Genomic DNA, 17,382 nt, shown 5'->3' on the forward strand with positions numbered 1-17,382 from the left:
AAAGCTTTTCAAATACTATCTGTATTCCTTTGCAAAGTCTCATAAAATAATTACGAAGACTATATGGGTGCTGAACCATTCAAAATCTGGCCACTTTGGTCAAAGAGGCTTTTTCTCCACATTCCTACCAGTATGCCTAGATTTACATTCAAACTCTCCTTTAACAGCCATAATGAGACCATGTCTGCTTTACACAGATAAATGGAAAAGCCTATTGGGTATGATTCTCTGCTCCAAAAGGCTGATGTCATAAATGGGTCATATACTTTGGACTTCATGGGAGATACAATGCATCTGACAGAACAGGGGGAAGAACACTTTTCATGATGCTGCTCTCAGAAAAACCCTGAAGTTGTCCAGACATCTTAAGGAACTCTGACTTGGACATACAGATGGAGAAATATATTCTTATGAAAAAAGAAATTATTTAAGAATTTCCTGTAGAATCTTCCCCATGCTAAGTAACATATTCATTATTGTAAGATTAGATGGTCCCCTAGACAGATTGCTGGTATTGTGTTTTATTACTACCTTTGAAAGAGATTTACAGAATGAGATTACCCTTATACCAATTTATGAAGAAGCCCCATTCTCTTAGAAATTTGAGTTTCATAATGCTATCCTACTTAACTTTCTGCCTGGATAGTGCTCCAATTAGATCAATCAGAAAGGCTAATTAAGGATGCCTTTTTCAAATCTGACTTTCTAAATATAACTAGTTTGGCAAAGAGAATTATACATATAAACACATACAACACCATATTTTCAGGTTTTTCATGAACAGTAAATTAATTTCTGAAAGACACTTAGTGAAGATGACTTTGGAATATTCATATCTTCCTTTCCCCAGATCCTTCATCAAGAACTCTAAGTTCCAGATGACTTTCTTATACTTCAAGGATTGAGGAGATTATAGATATTAACAACATTAATACTGAAAAATCTCTCCTGCTAGTGACATTTATGTACAGCAGTTCAGTTGCTCAACTGAGAGTCACTTTTTTACTTGTCATCTTTTCATTTGTTATAACTTTAACTTTTGAATTGGTATCAGAGTATTCTGATGTGACAAAAGATATCTTTAAGAAAAATTGTCAATTTGGGAACTATTTCTGAAGATGTCATCATTTTGAGTTCATTGTTTTCACTATTTTCACTTTTAAAGCCTGCTAAAAGTTAAGAAGTTATTTTTCTGGTGTCTATCAACTCCTAATCTGAGCCATATTCTTCTAAAAAGTGTATTTTTTGTCCTGGAGATGGACTTCAGACTAATTACTAACATCACTGCCAAATACGATGCAGATAGGGTAATTTCTACTAGCTGTGCTGTCAGCTTACTTATCTGAACACCCTCCAAAGGAACAGCAGTGATGCATTAGATAAGTTAAAAACTGTTCTGGTAAAGCAAGTAAAAGATGTAGCTGCTACCTTTAAAGCTGCAGAAGGATTCAAAATATGTCAGTCAGTATCAGTCTATTGACATCCTCTAAGAAAATCTTTACTCTGTAGAGGTGATAAGATACTACACCTCTAGAAATAGGGAAGACATGCAACAAAATGCAGAAAAACCTATTCTAGATGTGGATAACTGTCAACTTTCTCAGGGTATTTAAAGCAAGCTCTTCATTTATTGGAACTTATCACCATAATATTCACTTGATTTAGAATTTTATGTATGCTTTCCATCATGACTTGATTTTAATGGGTGCCCCTCCTCCCAGGCTTTGTTTTCTATTGAAAAGTAAAGGCAAGCGACCTATACAGTTATTATTGGCTTGAAGTCTGAGTATCACAAATAATGGAAAGCAGAGAAATTTGAGCCCAAAAATCTACTGCATGGTGCTTCAAATACAGTCTCTGGGTTTCCAAATAAACACATAGCTTTTCTTTGTTTTTCTTTTAAAAAAATTATTACTTTAATTCCCAAGGAGACTAAAATAAGGCACCCTATCTGAAAGTGATGTAAGGATAGAAATTCAGCAACCAGAAGAAAACGAACAGACAAGCTTAAATAGTAAACCATAATCACAGAGACTGAGAGAAATCCCATCACCAAAGACCAGACAAGGCCTGTTGATGTTCTACCATGAGATTAACCTGTCTTCTGCTGTAGGATAAGAAAAGACTCTTGAGATGAATGTTACCAGACCATGTTGAAACCCTTTGCTTTGTTCTCCCCATGTAAATTCCTGTTATAGAAAATATTAACTAATTGTGCAACCAAGCAGAAACCTGTGTAATACTCTAGTTAACATAAGTTACCATAACCCGTCCTCCTTATTAGCATGTCTGGCCTGCAAGATCCTTAAATTGCATGTAGCATGTTCAATAAAGACTCCAGTTTTTAGCCCCATATCTGGGATCACTAGTTTTCAGACTCTTAAAAAGTGAGGTTCAGCCTGACCTTGAACAAATTCTGTAAGGAATTAAGGTAAGAAAAAATTGCCTTAAGGGAAAAAAATATTAAACTCTTTTTTTTTGTCCAACCTGTTACACAGATTCCTGTGCACAGGCATGGTATATATATCCCACTTCTCAGGTACCTAAGAAACAGTCTAGCAGAGCTCTAAACTTATTTGTAAGCTCTCAAGTGACTCTCTGCAGTTCCAGCTGAAGATGGATACAAGGCAGCTAATTTGCTACCACCAAGGGAAAATGTTATAACATAAAAACATTCCCTCCCTTAGCTTCAAAACTGTTGAGTGCCTAGGGAGCCTGACTATTTGTAGAGCTGATACTATGCATATGCTTCCTTTGTAGTGTTACATGCATACATCTGGCATCTGTCTCTGTGTTAAACAGACTTAATTGCCCCTAGTATTACCTATGTAAAAATCCTCTAACCTAGATGGCTGATGCAAAAGGAATAAATTTAAGGATATATATGATTTGTTTCAGTAACATTATTTTTGCATTATTGGCAAGACATGCAATGACCTCTGTTCTATGGCTATAATCACAATATTTTAGCTCTGCCTTCTGAATAACTTAGGTAAAGATTATGCTCTTCTCTTTGCGTGACATTAGATTCTTTGTTAAATTAGGTTGTTTTAGCTGTTATTCTTCTATTTATTCTTCTTTTATTATTTTTTTCCTTTCTTGATTGTTGGTGCCCCCTCTTTTATTCATATCAGACTTTAGAGTACATAATCATTTGCTAGACATAGCTGGACTTATTTTATATGGATGTAAGTTCTTTTTTTTTTTTTAGGTGTTATTAGGGGAACTCTATATGTTATTATATAGCTTACTGTTGCCAGCAAAAACACAGGCAAGGCACTAGATTTCAGATTTCAATACATTTTTAAAAGATCAAGGAGCATGGAAAATCTTGTTCTTTGGTTAGATAAACTATGTAGAACAGCAATACTCTGGAAGTTGGAGGTAGCTGTATAGAACTAATAGTAAATTGAAGGCCTTTTGGAGTTATTTTAACATTTGTGTCAATGTTCATCTCAAAATTCCCCAACAAAGTATAAACCCAATGCTTTTAATCAGGAAAACACAGTCTAATTTAGAGGTTTTTCTGTAAAATAAGTTTAAAAAAGAAAATTTGCTGATTTGACATCTGACATTATTCATGATAGCAAAGATGAAATATTCTCAATGTTTTACTATGATTTCTTTAAGAAATAAACATAGTCTTTCCCAAGGCAACTGTACCTGCTTAAGGCTATTTAAGATTCAAAGTAAAGCTATTCCTACAGCTGAGATCTTCTGAAGATCCTGACTTCCACCCACCCTGTGCATTAAATCCTAGTAAGCTGGAAGACAGGTTTTTCACCCCTCCTGGTCAAGATTTGCGAACATACAAGGGAAGCAACACAGAGAGAGCCTAAACCTAATCTCCTGTTTAAGGGAGAGTTCTTGTCAATCAAGGGACTGAATAAAGACAACAAGATGTAGATTCAGATGCTAAATACTAGTTTCATCAGATAACTAGCAGCAGCTATAAGACAAAGAATAATTTCACTCAACAAACAAGAGATAGTTCTGACAGAAATTAGATCTAATTTCTGACAATTAAAAATAGGCTAGAGCTCTTATGTTGTCTCCAGAGGCAATGAAGAAGGATAGATTCATAGAGTCACTCAGAGTGTCACTTCACAGGTAGGTCTACCTATTCACGGAATGTGCATGGAATTGATGTCCTGAAGCTGTCTACCTCTGTGTTAAAGAGATATATCCATTGATCTGCTTTTTCCTATTAGCTGTCTTAAGCTTTTCAATACTCAGAAGATTGTCTGCTTTGAGTGTAAAAGCCCAGTATTCCCAAACTAATGTAGATGGGTTTAAGGTGTGTACTTTGGCATCATGTGTCCCCTTTTTCACAATGTGCTTGCTCCTAAAGCACGTTGCCCTTCCATTGTAAGGAAAATTTTTCCTTTGCAAAATAATAACTAAGTGATTGCATGCACATATAACTTCTGGGATATCCACAGAATATTCATTCAATATCTGGTCAGATTAAGTTTCATGGTGTTTTTCCATTGAGCTCTTTTCTGGCAAAACCAAAAACTTTTCCTTCTTGCCTAACACTGTCCTATCAGGCTTATACAAAGCCACTACATTTTTTTGCAGAATTAAAACTTCTACAAAAGTGCCGCATTTTGAATACCTGAAGGGACACATTGGGATCTGATGCTCTTCACTGAGGAGCTCTGATCCTACCTAAGCTCATGACAGAACCACAGCAGGGAGCAGTTTTGCTGATGTATGCAGGCTTCCACCATTTGAAAGGAAGATGTTTGGCATGGTGTGCAGTGGCATTTTATTTTGGTTTTATTCCAGAAATTTAGCAAGAGAAGTTCAGATCAGTTGATTAACTATATTTGGCCTACAGAACAAGCTGGCATGTTACCAACTTGACCAGAACATCACCCTGTGTCCTGAAGGAATTTGAAGGCAGAGACAGATGATAGCCAGTGATCTTGCCAACTTTTCTGTCCAACCATTTCTTACTTTTGCAGCCCAGTCTCTATTGGCTCAAGATCTAGCTGAATCCTAAACAGCTAGAGTACTGGACACCTTGTAAAATTATTGATATACAGCAGCATACTTGAAATTCCCATCAGTCACTGATTCCATTCTCAGAAACAATTCTGATCTCAAAATTCTTATTTCAAAGGCTGAGTAGGATTGAGCTCTTTCACTCATTAAATCTGTTGCTTTCAAAATCAACCCAAATATTCCTACTTTAAATAAATTCTCAGGTAAAATTCGGCATGTGCTTTTAAATTCCACCATGTTGAATTGGTATTTCTCAGAGAGTCAGACTGTGATGATAAACAACTGTTAACGACTGTGAACAACTTTGTTCACAAAACATCAGTCACAGTATTCTGAGAAGCTGACACACTTATTTAGCAGGGTTGGGTTTTTTTAAAACGTAATCAAGTGAAAAACCAATGTTGGTAATCCCATAGAGTGCATCCGCATTATCAAGTGATCTTGTGATATTTCACCACAGCTACATTTGGCCACTGCAGTCTAATTTCAAGAGATATTTCAGCGTCATTACTGGACAGCATAGTCAGGCAGTTATTCACAACAAATATTGGGATACAATACATGTCAGAGAAGATATTTTCAGTTTCAGATCATGTTTTTTTCAGTAGGTAAGGACTCATAAAAAGAAAATAATCATATTAAATATATATATATATATATATATATATATATATATATATATATTACTGCGGGAAAGTAAAGGGAAATTCTGTATTTGGTTAACTACTCTGAATAAAAAAGCTTATGTAAGTCTGATTTTCAAGCCAAAAAACAAAAGAGAAGAAATCATATATTAAATCTAAATGTTTATGTAAACAATCTTCCTTAAAGTTTCCTATGACTAATTAATTAGAAATTAATTTGTTTGCAATCTTTCTTTGAAAAAATCATATCTAAAGTAATTTAGTTATTTTGCTTACTGTGAGAACCTGTTTTATAAAACAATCAGCAAATATTGTTCTGGAATATAATTGCACATTAAATTTCAAAGAGGAAATCAAAGTGAGGTAAAAATACAGAATAAAACATTTCACACAGAGAGGGATATGTATATTTTAGTCACATTTTGTATTTTCTAACCTTGGAGAGGAAAATACAGCATTTTCTATAAGCCTTCAGTGTCCCAGTTACCCTGCTCTAACTATGATGACAACATGCATCTTTGATGACATGGATGAATACATCTAAAATTCAAGTCTTCCTCCTAGCAAAACTGTAATCCAGTACAGAAGGTCAATGACGATCTGCCTTTTAAGGCCAACTCTGTGAGTAGTAAGCAGCTTTTTCTTGTTAGGCTTTTTCTCTCTACTTTGCTATCTGATTTCTGCAGGGACATGCATCTATTTACCATGCTGAATTCTGCTGTTCATCTTTTGCATCTAATGTATTTTTTGTTCATTTCCAAGAAGGAGGCAAACAGAACTGGCTTTATTGGTAGCATTCTCCAAAGGTACAGTCAACGAAGACGCAGCTAATCCCCTCTTACTTATTATTCGGCAATGTCTGCCAATAGGATTTAGGAATCCCAAAAGGAAATGTTTAAAGGGAAGGGTTAAATTCAGCTCCTGTAATGCCATTCTCTGTTCCTGGGATAATTCATCATATTCAAGGAATCTGATCCACGGAGAGACCTAAGGCTGCCAATTAAAATAAATTAAACTAGATGGACAACCATCTGAGTGAATGAAATTGCTGTCTTGATCTGAAGTAACTTTATTACAGTGAGAAGCTATGTTGGTACAGACAGTTCTTTTAATCTGCTCCAAAGGGCCACATATTCCTTGCAGGAACTTGTGTTTGGGAGGTATCACCTCTAGAACTAAGCTCCCTGAGAAGCAATGATATTAAGGAAAACCTGCTAGGGTACTTGATTTAACATTAAAGTGAATTTATCAGCTACTCCCAACTTTTTGAGAGACTAATTGAATTATCAAAGGCTGCAATGGGGAATGTAAAGCCTTCTGAGAACAGATTTTTAATATAGATAAAATCCTTAAATCATTCCATGTGATTATCTTAAAATGTAGAAATAGCCTGGGTGCTGAAATACACCTGAATTTAAGATTTCTTTTACCTTGCTAAAGCCTCTGTCTACCCACCAAAATTATAGGAAACCATAAGTGTTTGGGATAGGAAAAAAGACTAAATTATTTTACAACATCTATTTTGTGTTCTCTTTCAATGTCTTCAGGTGTGTTGGGTGCTCACCAGGGTAAATTCTATTAAATTTGTTGCTCAACTCTTTACAGCAAAAATTTTAATCTTTCCATTTTTAAAGGCTTTCAAGAGAATATACAACTTTCCTCATTTTCAGTGGGACCATACATGATTAAAATCAAAGATGAATGCATCATCTGCATGAACTTGGACACCCAATAGTGAAAGAAATGCTACTATTAACCTAGACAGAAATTACATCTGTGAAAATTCAACCTCACCCAAAATTTGAAAGATAATTATCTGACAATTTGTTTTTAATTTTTAATTATGTCTCTTTGATGAACGTATTGGTGTCAAATTGTAGAACAGATCCTATCAAAAGAGACTAGTGGAATGTGTGAGTCTGACAAAGGCTATTTATTATATCCCACCAACATTTTGCAAGAGAACACTTTCTTATACATTCATAAACATTTATGTTCATGAAAATATTGTTGAATCCATATTATAGAGACAAAGCTGAGTCTAAAATACATTATCATATGCTTGTTGACAAATGTATGACAAGTTGTTGTAGTTTGGGATTATTATGTAAATTCTCTCCCCTGCCACTTAACTGCCCAGGCCAGCAGTTAACAAAAGAAGCAGTTAACTGTGATCGCTGGGGTGGGGGCAGGTTTGTCTCTTTTGGGTTTTTTTTGGATATTCTTCTCAGTCTTGGCTCGGCGGAACGGGGGAGTGGGGACTCCAAGGAGGCAGGCTGCCCTGCTGGTTACTGCTGGGGTTTTCCCTGGCTGTCTTGCCGCTGCCTACTTCGGACCACTTTTTCCTGCCGTGCTGCTGCCTGCCTTGGATTTGCTGCTGGTTGCTCGTACCTTTCTGCTTCTTGGACGGGGAACACAGGGGGAAGAGACTGAGTCCATCTGAAAGCTCACTGCTCGTCTGTTTCGCTGGAGAGGGACTGAAACTCACTCTGCAGCCAGCCGGGTTGTGACATGGACACTTAAGTATAACCTTTTCTCCCAGAGGAAAACCTGCTGGGTTTTGTTCTTGTTTCTTTTTTTTTTCTCTTATGGTGTTGGGGAAGTGGGTTGCACTAGTCTGTTTACATATATATATATATATATATATAGCAGTTATCCTTCTTGTATTAAAATTCCTTTTCTTAAATTTGATAAAGAGTGGTGTGATTATTGTGGAGGAGGCCCCTCCCCTGCTTGTGGGTAAAACATTTTGGTTTTTCCCCTCAAACCGAGACACAAGTACCTAATGACTCTATTACCTATTGTAAAAATAATTATAAAAGAAGAAAAAAAGATGTTAAAATTGAGAGTATGAGAGTAAAGCTTGCAAGGCTTGCATTGGCAGAACAAAAGATACAAGAATAGCTTTGCACCTGTAAACCTCCAATGCTGCAATCAAGTGCAGTGACAACAATTGGAGGTGTTCACTACATGAAGAGGTGAAAAGAGGTAATTGTAAGGTGTGAATGCAATTCTACCTCCATAATGCATTCATCCCAGAATGCAAGCACATATGTTAAAATGGTTTCTTCTTACCAAGCAGTTTTAGAGATATTTCAGTAAAAGCAGGTAAAGAATCAGACACAGAATAATTTAAAGGGATATTTATTACAAGGTATCAGGAAGGACTTACGTCATAATCTAATTCTATGACAGAAGTATATCCTGTCCAATAATAAAACTGGTGATAATTGTGAATAATTAATAATTATACCAAGAAACAACAGCTTATCTCTTATACACAAAATAAAAAAATCTGTAGTATTCTCAACAGATGCTGTATTGTTTGCATTGTCCCTTTGCGTTATGGAAACCTCCCAGAGGCATGCAGAATTGCCCAGTAAAGTGGATCTGGGAGCAGACCAGAAGCTGAGGCACTATTGATTGCCTCTAATTTATTCCTCTACATAGAAAATGTCTATTTTTAAGAGAAGGGGAAAAAAATGCAATTGCGTTCTTAATAAATTCATGTATATTCTTTCAGTATTTGCAAATCAAATGTCTTGCCAGCCTTCTAAGATTCTCAGAAGCTTGTCCCTGATATTTTGAGGGTCATTTCACTGACAGTTACATTTTTTGATGTTCCACTGTCACCAAAGGAAAACTGAAGTTGTTCAGAACAACTTTACACATTCACTGGCCTTCCATCAAGGCCAGACTGTGTGGGCCTCTAAGCAACTTGGTCCAGTGAAAGGTGTCCTTGTCCATGCCCAGGGGAAAATAGATGATCTTTAAGGTCCTTTCCAACTGAAGCTATTCTATTACTCCCTGATTCTATGATCTTTGTTCCACTACTATTCCTATTCATGACAGTTTTGTCTTCCTTGAGCTACTCCAAGGAGCCATTAGTCTCCCCACGCTTAGTTCTGTTCACTAGATCTGTTCCTGTTGCACTGTCTAAAAAGATAACATGGTTACAATAACATAGTTTCACAAGCAATGGAACTAATTAGAGCCTATTGTCTGAAAAAATTTGTATTATTATTATTCACCAATGTGTTTTGGGAGACACAGCCTACTTGAAGCTTTCTAAGTAACTGAGGCATTGTTAATGGCTCTTTTCAGTCAAGGGTCTTCAGTGTCTAATAATCTGTGACATCAGTTTTTAACTTATACTGAACACTTACATAGTCTATTACAGCTGTCTATACCCACAAAATTTGTGGAAACTTACTTTTGAGTCCAGCATCCTTGGATAGATACTGGTTCAGAAGTCATGGGTATTCAGGGAACCGGGCAGACACAGAATTTAAAAAACCCTGAAAATGAAAATCTGAAAAATCAACTTCTTTCCATAACTGTTGCTGAAAGACTGATATCTCTACATTGGATTTCTTTTTTCTAGAATATTTGGCAGGGATTTAGGAGATCATTAATGCTACTATAAACTACTTATTGGCTAAATTTTTGAAATATTGCTTTCTGACCAAATCAATGTAAAATATGTTTAAATGACTGCTCATTGAGAAGCAGATTATCCTGGTCAAAAAATTCGCTTATATGTCCAGGTTAATTCTCTTGCTAAATAACTCAGACTTTTCGACTTGATGCACAATACTGCTCTGTGCTGTTTACACAGACAGGTACATACATTTACACCTTGCCAAGGAATGTAAGAGAGACATAACCCCAGATTCTGATACTTGCATGCCTCCAAGGAAGGTGTCCATATGTGAAATAGGTGCCTAACTTCCCATTAGAGCATATGGAGTCCTACTGAAGAGAGTCAACATTATGTGCGTGCTTATGTAGATATTTATAGTTGATCTGAATCCTTTGATAATTACGTGTATGAACATGGATCAAAATTTCACTCCAAAAGTCTAAATATAGATGTAGGTAACCAACTTTTGGCAGAAATACTTGAAAATACTTGATTCCCTATCCTGAATACAGTCTTCTGTAATGAGACACTTTGCAAAGGATTTTGTCAGTGATTATAAGCAGAGCTGCAGAAGTGGCATCTAATTGATTTCATTTTGTTTCTGTGTTAGGGAAAGTCCTATTTTGATTAATCACTCTTGCTACAAAAATGTGCTATTTTTTTCACAGCAGTTTTCAAGAAAGCTATTTTGAAGTTTCTTGGAAGACACACTCCAGCTTGTTATGCCCAGCTGTGTAACATCACACAACAACACACTCACACATGATTAATGAAAACCATATCATCCTACACCAGTCAATAAAAAATAATTTAACTTCCTTGAAAATTCCTAACCCTTCCGTAAGAACAAAAGATCTCCTAGTGCTACTTAAAAAAAGGATCAGATTAGCTTCTGTACTCCTATACTTGAAGAAAAGGACAAGAAAGGAGTTTCAAGAGATTGCAGGACAAAAATTAATCACATGAGGCCAATAGATTTCTGTCAGATCAAAACATAAGTATTAGGCAGGAGAAAAAGCCAAAAGCTGAGGAAATACTTCTGCTGAGAACTACTTCTCTGAACCAGAATTGCAACTTCAGGCTTTCCATCCTCTAGCATGAACTATATTATAACCTCCAGCCAACAATAAATATCACTTATTTGGATAGTTTTAATTAAGTATCATCTAAGATCAGTCCACACAAGGAAGGGATTTACCCTCATGAAGTACAGACTTAAGAAACTCATAATTGTATACTGACTGCAGTTACCTCACACCACATGAGGGATGGACTCAGTCACATACGATAACAAAAGTAGTAATACCACTTTGAGCTTTATAATTTTGGTCAGGTATAGAATTTGTCCCCACATAAACAGGAAGGTTATAAATTAAAAACTTTTTCATTCTCAGCTGAAATTTGTGTCTTGCAGTAAAGTAGGTAATAATAAGGCAAAGTATTTCATGCTTTAGCAAAAACTGCCTTTTCAATAAATTTACACGAGGTAGTAATGAGCTATATTGTGCAATTTTTAATCTGCTCTAAAAGAAAGTGGGAAGTCATTCCTCTGCCCAGCTCTCAGGTATTAAGTCTGTACATTTTTTATGTTGACAGCTCAGCTTCAGGCTATAAAATTGAAGAACCTGTTCTACATTTACTATTTAAGACAAGACCAGAAAAACTAAACCTCCATCAATCTGATGCCTTAATTTTATGTCTTATCTTCTGGCAAAAAATGCATCATACAAAAGATTTGTTCTGATTCTACAGACAGATCCATGAACTCACTGGTACCTGTGAACCATGTGTTCCTGTAGAGATTGGTGGTAATGATGTAGATGGACTTTTAAGCGTACTATAACATAGAGCTACTGCTATTCACTTGTAATTACACTAAGAATCTGTAGTAAGAATGTATTTAGAAAATGTGTGTGCACACAGCACAAACCCAAAGTAATACAGGTTCACACAGTCTGTTTTACACATCTATACCTCTTCCAAATGGCATGCTTTCTTTTAGAAACTCTATCAGGACAAAAGCATAGAATAAGACAGTTATATAACTTTGAACAGTATTTTTCAGAGGAAATTTATGTTCAAATCTCTTGAATACAAGATTAATAAAAATACGCAGTTTCTTCAACAAATTACTTGTAAAGTCTTCAAGAGATAAAAGTCTATTATGTTTTGATATGTGACTTTTTAAGCTGCAAATGTTTAAAAAACAAACCCTACGTATTTTTAGAATCTCACATGTAAATTTTGGATCACAGGAGTAGACAGTATTTGCTCACCTGAAAGAAGTAGATCAACAGACTGAAGTCTAGTTGTGATGGTGTGTAGGGTGAGGATAGCAAAGGAAAGCAAAGTCGGGAATGCTTGAAAAATAAAATATTTTTAGTTAACAAGAAGAAAATTAAAACTTTGGAGAAAGGATTCATTTCATATCTGAATCCCTCTTCCAAAATAGTCTCTGATTTTATCTTACTCCTGTGAATAGCCATGTCTGAAAAAGGGTGGTAGCACTTGCACTAAAGCATACAATACTTTTAGCTAAGGACCAATGCAGAGCATATTCAGGAATAACTCTCAGGTAAACAATCTACTCAGAGTAAAACAGAGTGTATGCTGTAGCAGTGATGTGAACGATTTAATACAGTGATTACATGTAGTTTCAGCTCCTTTTTTATATAGCTCTACCCAGACAGCAGTTTCATAATGCATTCAAACTCAGAGACAGAAAACATCAACTCAGCAGGGAAAAAAAAATATTCTTAAAGAATTATAGTTCAGTTTGCTTTAAAGCATGACACAAGTGTGAGAAACAAGTATAGCTTGGTGGCATTTATTTCATAAAGGTTGTGAAAAATGTGTCTTGTATAGATTATTTGGATATTTGCAATGGATGAAAATAATAGCTAATTACATAAGCTATCAACAACTTCCTAGGAAAAGAGCTTATACAGTTTCTGACCTGATATCATATTCATTTAATCTAATTTATGAAACTGCTTGAGGAAACATTCAGCTGCTTTCCTGAAACACTGACTTGGGGATTATTGGAGCTGTATAATTGTTCAACTGATCAGACTTAAAAAGAAACATTTTGTTTTACATTAGTCTTGCAGAAATGGGCAATGAATTTGAGAAATAGATTGTTGTCTAAAAGTCTTGCCAAAAATGTCTAGTGAGAGGAACCACAACTACATTTTTTAAGCAGTCTCATTTTCTTATTTTCAGTCTTCATTCAACATCTGTTTCCCCCCCTCGTCTGTAAGATAATTATGCAGAAATCCAGCATAAAACAGGTTGAGCAGTTAATAACAGGCAGCTTAAACATTTTTTCCCATTGATGCACTGCAGATGTTTCCATCTCTTTCTTTTTTTCCTTTGGCTTCTCATTTAATTTGTATACATTTCTATCCTGATCTTGAAGTATGCTCTCATAACATATGGAAGCATCTGAAAATAGGTCTGGAAAATGCACATGTTCATAAGTCTCTCACTGGATAGAGCACAGTTTTTCCAGACAATGTTGAAGGAATTTGACTGAGATAGGTGTCTCTCACAACACTCACTCAAGAAAGACCTCCAGACCTTTTAAAGATTTACTATGTCAATGTTGATAGTCTTTTAATATATGTCTATGCATATGTTTCCTTTTTCCAAAATAATTTCATGAACCCTAGCAAACCCAATAAGAGTGAATGTTTTCCCTGTAGGTTTAATAATGTATAACTTCTGCTTGCAAATTGAGGACTGGATAATCTGTTTGGTTTTGGGGTTTTTTGGGGGGGTTGTTTTTTTTCATAGTGTTGCAGATATAAGTTCTATATTCTTGGTATTTCAGAAAACTATTGCATATTTGCCATATTTTCTGGCATACTTGTGTAAAAAATGTTGATTTTAACATTTTTTTCAGCCTATCTTCTGCATGATTTTTTTACATTTATTTGCACTCATTTATTACATTATATATAATATGGATGAGATACTACCCCTAATTAATGAGACACCACACAATCTGATGACTCCTGATGGAGGAAAAATATCTGCTTTCATTTCCCTCACAAGAGTTGATGAATAGTAAAGAACCAGCACAGAAGACACTTGCAAATTCCTAGTTTATCTGTGAAACATTTATTCTTTAAAACGGTCACAAAATTGCAACTTCTAACCTACAGGGTTTAATTGGTTAATGTTATACCTAGTAAAGCAAGTTTTACAAAGATGAATAAAAGAATTTTTCTTAACTAAATATGAACTTTAAAGAAATCTGAAACTTTAATATCTTTTCTGTAGGCAAAATTACATGTAGGATAGAAACTGATTTTGAGATTATTTAATTTTCCTTTTTTCCTCTGAAAGATGGCTAGTTTACCTCTCAGGTAAAAAGTTATAAATCATTTTCAAATTAAAATAAAATGCAAACAAACCAACCCCCCAAAAAATACCCAACCAAAACTCCAATTTCCATTCCCCTTTTGTCACACACAAAGTAAGAAAAAACACTTGATATTTTTTAAACAGCTAGCTAATGCTAGCAGCTGCTTTAATAATGAAATATTACATGGATAGCTTTTGTAATGTCCCCAGTCAAGTTAGCCATAAATATGTGCATACAAAGCAGAAAAATTCTTTTGTAATGGAAAATATTACTTTACAAAAAATTATTATTTCCATAGAGGAATTCTTCAGCATATACTTGAAAGTTGCACTTTTAAATTATCGAAGTTGCAGAAAACTCTTGTTCCATATCATTCTCACCTGCTCCCAGCAAAGGAATTAAAGCAGAAAAGGCAGTTTATAAGTAGGCAAGAAAAGGTAAAGAATGTGAGAAGAAACTGAAAGACCCCCTGCATCTGGTAAATCCCCAAATTAGCCTGGAAATCTGCTTAGAACTACCTGCCAGGTCATGTGTTGACACAGTGCACCCATGTGTGCCTAGAAAACTGGTGTTCTTGGAATTAATCCATTCAGACTACAATTTAGTGAAGTTTATTAGATTATCGTGAGCACAAGGGTGAAAGAAAATAAATAAATAAATGTAACAGTATCTTCAATACAAACATGAACAGCTCTTTTATATAGGCTTGATATATCTGTGCTATAGTTTATGATAGTTTTTCTACATACCATCATACCTAAATGGAGCCTACAAGAAAGATGGAGTGCGACTATTTTACAAGAACTTGTAGTGATAGGGCAAGGGGGAATGGCTTCAAACTGAAAGAGGGTAGTTTTATAATAGATATTGGAAACAAAATCTTACTGTGAGGGTGGTGAGGCACTGCAACAGGGTACCTAGGGAATTTGTGGACACACTATCCCTGGAAGTGTTCAGGAGCAGGCTGGATGAGGCTCTGAGCAACCTGGTGTAGTGAAAGCTGTCCCAGCCCATGGCAAGAGGGTTGAAACTAGATGATTTTTAAAGTCGCTTCCAACCCAAGCCATTCTATGATTCTATGAAAAGTGCATTTTGCACATGTTTAATTTGTCTATTCTCTTTCTATACATGAAATTCGAAATTTTTTCCTACTATTCATAAACAACAGAGATTTTGTGATTGTTAAGTAATGTTTCTTGTACAACAGTAAAGATACAGTTAATACGTATACACAAGATCACTGCAAGGTTCTACCAAGACATGATAGCTCTCAGAAGAAAGTAATGTCCTCCTATCTTATGGAGAGATTTTTTCCTGACTTTAAAACACATTACGTACAATTGACAAGCTCCAATTCAGGTTTCACAATATTTCATTTATATTCTTTTCTACTTTCAATTTGTGCTATTCTACTCTGATAACTGTCTTCCTCCTTAGGAGACCTGATTTGTTTTCTTGCCTCCAGATTTCACCACTTTAGAATTTTCTAACATTGTTGTCAAAGTTCTCAGGAAAAAAGTTTTATCTGGTATCTGTTGCTTGAACCTGTAGTCTTGTAAATAGGCAATTCTGTGCAACTCTACATCTACAATGTTAATATTATAAAACATACATTTATGATGTTTCAAAATAATAGTGCCCATTTACAAATCTTTTAATAAAGAATAGGAAAAGGTTTTAATTGATTCTTTGTTTATAATGGAATCGCACAAGCTATGTGTGTACCAAAAGTCACAAACTTCAATACAGCAATTCACAAAAAGAGGTTCATATGTAAGAAAATCGTAATTCAAAAATCTGAATTATGCCCTTAGCAGCTCAAGAAAATAAGCAGTGTTGACAGGAAGGTAGCTGGTACCGATCTTAACTGGAGCAGACAGTCAAATAAGTTATCTTTACTTTCTTTGCAAAATCAGTTTTTTAATAAATGCTAAGAGACTCACCAACTATACCAAAATGACATTCACTATCCAATCATCTAAATCCTGAGTAAGACCAGGAAGATGCTAATTAATTAAAAAAAACCAAAAAAACCCCTAAGCAAGTATAATAGCCTTGAAAACTCAGTCTGGACTTGGGTCATGGCATATACTCGGCAGTATACTGGGAGTTGATCTAGAGAGAAAGATAAGACATTAATTATTCTTATAGTCCTGTACTGCTGTATTGTTAAATACTGTGAACCATGAGATCTATATAGATTGTTTGATCTAGGGAGAATGTCCTATACCTTTATGTGAGAAATAAGCAATAATTGAACCTATTCTCCACACCTAAGACCCACACTTGTGGTGAACAATATAATTATCGGTGTATCTTCAGGTACTATCTATAAATATCATGATTAGATCATATGTCATATGTATTAGGTGATATAATTCATGTGATATGGAATAAAAAGTGAACAGCTTGCATGTAGCCAACAGCTTTAATTCTCTTTATTTCAGGAAAATGATGCTACCTTCACCAGGGAGATACTTGGAAAACATCAGCTTATGAAGGAATGTTTACTAGTTCAGCAGAGCAAATGGTCCTAAAAGACTCACAAAGGTATTGTGATACACTCACAACTATACTTCAGCCTCCTGGGCTGAAATTCTACCAGTATAAAGAATAAAATAATCTGTGTTCTGGGAGGGTTACATTGCTTAGATATGTAAATTAAGAAGTTGGCCTTTTTATGCTCTCTACCTATTCTGTGGAAAAAAGAGAGACTCTTTCAGAGGGAATTTTGGTTTTAATTCTTCACATAGATATTCAAATACTTTTGGAACAAGTTCTGTCTTTTTTGACTACCAAAAATCAAGAAGAAAAATCATTAAACTCATAACTTTCAACAAGGCCAAGTGCAAAGTACTGAACCTGGGTTGGGCAATTCCCAGTATCAATACAGACTGGGAGATACACAGATTGAGAGCAGCCTTGCTGAGAAGGAC

At 35.3% G+C, this 17,382-nt stretch overlaps 1 protein-coding gene across 6 annotated transcripts in view; it reads right to left on the reverse strand.

The window, feature by feature from the left end:
- Positions 1 to 17,382, reverse strand: part of PCDH17 (protocadherin 17) — a 92,993-nt gene that overhangs the window by 14,724 nt on the left and 60,887 nt on the right. For 3 of the 6 annotated variants that reach the window (XM_071550291.1, XM_071550301.1, XM_071550282.1), the window contains one exon: positions 12,354 to 12,437. The exons of the other annotated variants lie outside the window; for them this stretch is intronic. In XM_071550291.1, the coding sequence (XP_071406392.1) occupies positions 12,354 to 12,437 (84 nt within the window). The remainder of the gene's footprint in view (positions 1 to 12,353; positions 12,438 to 17,382) is intronic. 6 annotated transcript variants of the gene reach the window in all.

The sequence above is a fragment of the Pithys albifrons genome, chromosome 1 (genome assembly GCF_047495875.1).
Source record: "Pithys albifrons albifrons isolate INPA30051 chromosome 1, PitAlb_v1, whole genome shotgun sequence".
Taxonomy (NCBI): domain Eukaryota; kingdom Metazoa; phylum Chordata; class Aves; order Passeriformes; family Thamnophilidae; genus Pithys; species Pithys albifrons.